Source organism: Anomaloglossus baeobatrachus, chromosome 5 (genome assembly GCF_048569485.1).
Source record: "Anomaloglossus baeobatrachus isolate aAnoBae1 chromosome 5, aAnoBae1.hap1, whole genome shotgun sequence".
Classification (NCBI taxonomy): domain Eukaryota; kingdom Metazoa; phylum Chordata; class Amphibia; order Anura; family Aromobatidae; genus Anomaloglossus; species Anomaloglossus baeobatrachus.
The window spans coordinates 592440543-592447138 of NC_134357.1; the positions used below are offsets into that span (position 1 = coordinate 592440543).

Genomic DNA, 6596 nt, shown 5'->3' on the forward strand with positions numbered 1-6596 from the left:
TTTTTTAGCTCTTTGGAACTAGAATGAGTAAAAAAATAAGATTTCTGGAATTTTTTACATTGTTCACTGTCCTCGTGTGATCTTTATTCTGTATATTGATATGATTATATACTTTTACATGAAAATAATTTAATTTTACCACACAGCAACCAATCAGAGTTCAGCTTTCATTTTACCACAGCAGCCAATCAGGGCTCTGCTTTCTTTTTACCACACAGAAACCAATCAGAGCTCAGCTTTCATTTTACCACAGCAGACAATCAGAGTTCAACTTTCATTTTACCACAGCACAACCAATCAGAATTCAGCTTTCATTTTACCCCAGCAACCTATCACTTTTCATTTTACCACAGCAACCAATCAGCGCTCTGCTTTCATTTTACCACAGCAACCAGAGTTCAGCTTTCATTTACCACAGTAACCAATCAGAGTTCAACTTTCATTTTACCACAGCACAACCAATCAGAGTTCAGCTTTCATTTTACCCCAGCAACCTATCACTTTTCATTTTACCAAAGCAACCAATCAGCGCTCTGCTTTCATTTTACCACAGCAACCAGAGTTCAGCTTTCATTTATCACAGTAACCAATCAGAGTTCATCTTTCATTTTACCACAGCACAAACAATCAGAGTTCAGCTTTCATTTTACCCCAGCAACCTATCACTTTTCATTTTACCACAGCAACCAATTAGAGCTCAGCTTTCATTTTACCACAGCAACCAATCAGAGTTCTGCTTTCATTTTACCACAGAAAGCAGGGCTCAGCTTTCATTTTACCACAGCACAACCAATCAGAGTTCTGCTTTCATTTTACCACAGAAAGCAGGGCTCAGCTTTCATTTTACCACAGCACAACCAATCAGAGCTCTGCTTTCATTTTACCACAGCAACCAAAAAGATGTGATTTTTTTAAACAGCTCTTGTAAAATAACAGCTGTCCTCTTATTGGTTGCTATGGGCAACAATAAGCTCGGAGAAGACATTAAGGGGGAGTATATCTGAAACGCATACAGAAATGGTGGACGGAGCATTAAACCTTTACACAGAGTTACACTTTTAGATATAATACACAGCCCTGTGTCTCCTCCTGCCCCGGCGGCCATTATCTGAGGAGCAGGTGCAGGAGAAGCCAATATTCTGTGTGCATGAGGAAGGAGCAGGGGGTTGTGGGAAATGTAGTTTACAGTGATGACCTCCTTCACATTGAGCAGAGAGACAATCAGCCTGGCCTGTTGTCCGACTCCTCAGTGATCCCGAGACATACATGAGCAACGTGGCAGAAAAGGCTACAGGACTGGGGATGACCACTCACCCAAGCAAATGGTCTCAAGAAATGGGGGCAATACTGGGATAATGTGCAACAACAACAGATATAGGCCTTAGGATGTTTGGTGAATCCTCACTTGTCCGTAATGGACCACTGGCTAAAAAATCACTCCCAACGCTAATATTTATGGTAGCCTTGGCAGTGTATAGTCAGCAGGTCTGCAGAACGACGTGACCAGGACCCCATCCTATAGACCTGAGTGGCGAAAGAGAGGAGAACATGGGCGTCTGCAAGAAAGCAAACTCCTGAGACCCCAACCATGAAAGCGTAGAAGGAGTAGAAGGCCGAGGTCCAGCCATAGAAGCTGGGTCATAATGGTGGCTGTAACCTCAGCCAACAAGTTGTAAACAATGGTAGATACGAATAAGCAGGAGAATGAGGAGCTTTGGAAACATGGACCCAATAGGTGAGTGGTCTACTTCTACGGAATGGTGGTGGTCCAATATATCAAGTGATCATAAAGTTATGGCTTCATATGGCCTTTGGCAGTGATCCCAACTTACTTACAGATTTTCACCCAACTGTTCCATAACCTAAGAATAACATGGAGAGGCTCGGAGAAGACAGCTTTGTAGGTGTGTAAGTGTCTGATGGGGCTACCAAGCTCATAAAAAGACAACTGTCCAGCCTCGTAATCCAGGTACATCCCTATCAGGAGACATGAAGGCATCAGAGATAAGGTGTCTTCTTTTCCGTCATGTCTTACAGTATAATATGGATCCCAGTCAGAATATCGGCTCATGCCCCAGGAGTTGTCTCTGCCTCCAATATAGGAGCTGGTTCCTTTTCGGTCTATGCTGGGGTAACAAAGCCCCATACTCCAGTACCCCGATTCGCTGACCTCAACCTCCCAGTAGTGACGTCCTGAAGAGAAAGCTCGGGAGCACATAACCTGACAGCTGTCAAATCGTTCCCTTGTATCTGGACAGCTCTGGTCCACTGGTGACCAAGTTGCAGTTTTAAGATCTCCGGAAACATTGATGCAGTTATTGGCCGTGTGGACATTGAGCTTCAGATTTCTAAAGTTAGAGCCACAAAATGCTCTGTTTGCCTCTTTTATGATATTAGACAGTCCTGAGTGGACCGTGGCTGAGATCAGACCTTCATCCAGATCGTAGATGCCCGTGTCCTCCTTGTGTGTCCACTTCTTATCACAGAAGTTGTCTTTGTCGGATTCTTGTAAGAAGGTGAGTGGATCCGTCATAGTACAGAGCTCCTCGATGCGATGAATGTTCTGTGATAGCTCTTTTTTAGTTGTCTCTAACTGTTCAATTCGACGAGCGACTGAGACCAACACTTCCCTTTTCTTCTCAGAAATATCCACTAGAACGTTCCTCTCCAGATCTTTCAACTTTCTTCTTGCGTCTCTAAAGATGGATGTGACCATTTTGGAAGTGGTGGCAGCTCTCTTTCGAAATCCTCCCAAAAGTTCCTTTAGTGATTGACGTCTGCTTTCTGTCTCGTCGCACTTTAGGCGAAGTATCTCCATGTACGTTAGTAAATCCATCTTCTTACTCTGATGAGCCTCTTCTATGGACTTGACTTGATGCTGATTGTGTGTGCCGGAGAGACAGCAAGTGACGCAGAGACAGATGTCCTCTGTATTGCAGTAATACTCAAGGTTCTTCTTGTGGATGGAGCATTTTCGATCTTCCAAGGAAGGGATATGGTCTAGCAGGACATGTTCTGGTGACACGTTGTGGACATTCAGATGATCAGTACACAGAGAAACTTCACATAAAACACAGAATTTAACAGCCGGTGTTGGCAGATCAAGACAATAGGTGCAAGTTTTGTTTTCGACCAGGGAGAAGGACTGGAAATGCGAGAGGAGATTAGAGAGCACTTCGGATGTTTTAAGCTCAGGTCTCTCCTTATACAGTCTTCGGCATTCAGGGCAGTTGTACTCGCCATCCTTCATCTGTATGTCCCATGTCTTAGAGATACAGTCCCGGCAGAAGCTATGTCCACAAGGAATGGTCACAGGGTCCTCGAAAATGTCTTTGCAGATGGAGCATTCCAGCTCTTGTCTCAGCTTCGCCATCGCCATCGCTGCAATAAGGAAGTAGAAAAGTGAAACAAAAGTGACTGTTGCAAACAGCTTAACCCTTAGTGGTGTAGGCTACAGTATGTGTGATCCTTGGAATAAAATAATGGATATCAAGATTCCAAGAAGAAGAAGAAGACCACGTCTGAAAAAGAATTCAGATTCGTGTTTACAAGCCCAAGCATTTTTCACAAAAATCGGCAATGTTTGGCTTTGTTCGGTAACTGTTCGCGGTTACACTAATGCTTTTCTTCTATGTTATTATGAATTTGGCTAGGATGGTGGTGCTGTATAATGAGTGGGGGGAGGAATTGAGAGGTGTTTGATGAGGGGATTACTTACCAGCTCGAGCAGCTGTCACACTGCTTCCGGGTCCACTAATTACATCTCATACATATACACTGCTTTCCCCGACATGCCGTTCCCCCCTATTTTGATACTCAGCCATGATTAAGAAAACAGCTGGTGGCTGGCATTCTCAGCCTGGGGAGGCCCATGGTTATTGGGAGCCCCCAGCCTAAAAATAACAGCCTGCAGCCGTTCAGAATTGTCACATCCATTAGATTAAACAATACCGGCACTTTACCCGGCTCATCCAGATTGCCCTGGTTACGATTTGCCGAGATCACTCATAGGTCGTTTTGTAGCGGTCACACGTACACATCTCACAAACGACACTACATCATTCAGCGATATATTGTTTGATCAAGGCGGTTGTGTGGATGTTGCTCGTCGTTGGCAGAGTGTCAAACGTAGCAGTATGTCTGCTGCTTTCCAAACGACGAACAATATTTTGAAACTGAACGACGTGTCAACGATTTTCACCCTATTTGCGATCGTTCGGAGTCGCACGTAGGTGTCACACGCAACAACGTCGCTAATTAGCGATACGGAAGTGCGTCACGAAATCCGTGACCCCGATGACATATTGTCAGATAAATTGTAGCGTGTAACAGGGCCTTAAGGGAATAGCCAACACTTGGATCCACCACACTTGTAAAAGCCTGTGTGGGATAACCAGTGGCGTAACTAGAGTTCGATGGGCCAAAAATGGTGAAAAATTTGAACCTACTCCCCCCGTGTTGGTCAGATGTATGTATATATACATTTAGCGTTCTAAATCCTATAAAGACATAGATGTTGCCCTCCCCCCATTATGTAGTAATGTCCTCCATCCTGTTCTAATGTGCCCCATCATGGGCTCCTTTCTGGTAAATACATCCTCCATCCTGGTATATGTGCCCCCCATTCTGGTATATATGTCCCCATCCTGGTATATATGTCGCGGGCGGGGAGGAGGGTGTCAGCACACCGCGCTCGCCCCCTTCTGCTCGGGTCCGGCGGCCGCTGCTCAGTGGTGGCTCGAGCCGTAGGCCGGATCCCGGGGGTTTCTCTAGCGGCACTCCTCGCCCGTGAGTGAAAAGGGGGTTTGTTGGGTGTGGGGATTGTTTATAGTCCGTGACGCCGCCCACGGTTGTGGTGATTGCACCACCGCTGCTCTGGACGGGGATCCCGGGGATGGTGATGGGGAGCAGCCAGGTGTTGTGTTGCCCCTCCGTGGGTAGGGGTTGGTGATCCCGGGGCCCGGTGATGGTTTGTGAGGTGCGGGGCCTGGTGGGCGCAGGGACGCGGGGGCAGCGCTGTGCCTTGCGGCACTGTGGTACTCACTCAGCCTGAGACACGGACACAGTTTGTACGGTAAACCAAATGGCTGGTAGGACGGTCCCACAGACGGCTGCACCTGCACTCCCGGTAGTTGACGGTGATGTCCCTTTTCCTTGCACCTATGGTTGACTTGTGGTAGCGGTGGATTCCCTCCGGTTACCCGCTCCCCGACTACAATCTGAGCCGGAGGAGCTCTACACTTTGCCCGCAGGCGCTGGCCCTGAGAAACCGGTGCCCTGGCGGTGGCGGTGTCTCTCTGCTTCAGGTTGGGCTGTTGCCTTCACTCGGGACCCGGTTGCTGGGGGATCTACGTCCCCTTCACTGACGGATTCGGCAAATTTGGCGACTCCTAGCCTTGCCGGGGTCCGAGAGGCCCCTGCCCTGGTGCTGACTGTCCTTCGGAACACTGCTCCAGACCACCGGGCACACAGCCAACGGGGTCCTTCCAGGAACTTCCAAACGGTCCCACTCCAGACGGTCACCGCCTTCGCTGACCTTGCTGATCTGGCCCTACACAAAGCTGGACCCTTCAGGCTTTCCTTCCTTCTTGTCACCTCACTTGCTTTCCTCCTTTTCCACTTTTACTTTCCTTACTTTCACTTGCTGTTTACTCTTGCCCTGCCTGGGCTACTCTGCCTGGTTTCTCCCGCCTCCAGAACTGTGATCTCCTTGGTGGGCGGAGCCAACCGCCTGGCCCACCCCCTGGTGTGAATCATCAGTCTCTGGAGGAAGGCAACAAGGATTTGTAGTTTAGCTGTGATGTGCCTACCTGGAGTGTGGGGTGTGGTGGTGTTGTGACCTGTGACCCCTGGCTTGCCCAGGGCGTCACATTCCCCCTTAGCAAAATGCAGACCGTCCGCGGGCTGCCGTCCTACACCGGTTTTATTTTTCTGAAAAAGATAACATTTGGGAATCAACATATATACATTTTTAATAATAACTCTTCCCAAGACGGGAGGCACATTTTCTTAAACGTTGCAACGGTTTACGGTTACGGTTTCCGCTCTCTCCCACCCAAGTAACCTGGCCCTGATGCTGCCCCTAAAGCCCAGGCAGCACCCCTTGACCCACAGCCCAGCACACGGTACCCGAGCGGGATCTGTCCTTCCCTCCAGAGGGTAGCCACTGGTTCCTTTGGTGGCTGGGCCCCAGCCTGCTCTGCTGAGGGCCCTCCCTCCAACCTGCCTCTCCGGAGGCGGCATTGCGGAAACGGTAACGGTAACCAACATATTTACAAGCCACTAACGTCTGTGGTTGCCCTGCAAGTTCACGGGCTTGTCCATGGATAGTTCCCATGCATTTTTAAACGGTCCCCACGGGGACAACGGTGCCGGCTCCTGCCGGTTGCAAATCACAGCAGACAATCTGGTGAAAACTCGGTAATTATCACTTTTTCATTTGCAGAACTTTCAAACTTTCAACTTTTTCCAACAACAAACAACTCAGTGGTGGTCCCAACGGGGACGGTGCCACGGGCATCCGCTGCCCTACTCAGATTCTTCGGCTGCGGCGGACCCATCCCCTGCCACCAGCATATCCAACATGCACTGACATG

The 6596-nt window shown here is 48.4% G+C and overlaps 1 protein-coding gene across 1 annotated transcript; it reads right to left on the minus strand.

Moving 5' to 3' along the window:
* Window positions 1-1641: 1641 nt before the first annotated feature.
* On the minus strand, window positions 1642-3317 carry LOC142310483 (E3 ubiquitin-protein ligase TRIM39-like). Its single transcript, XM_075348007.1, has one exon. The coding sequence runs from the start codon at window positions 3248-3250 to the stop codon at window positions 1829-1831; it is 1422 nt and encodes a 473-aa protein (XP_075204122.1). The 5' UTR covers window positions 3251-3317; the 3' UTR covers window positions 1642-1828.
* Window positions 3318-6596: the final 3279 nt, after the last annotated feature.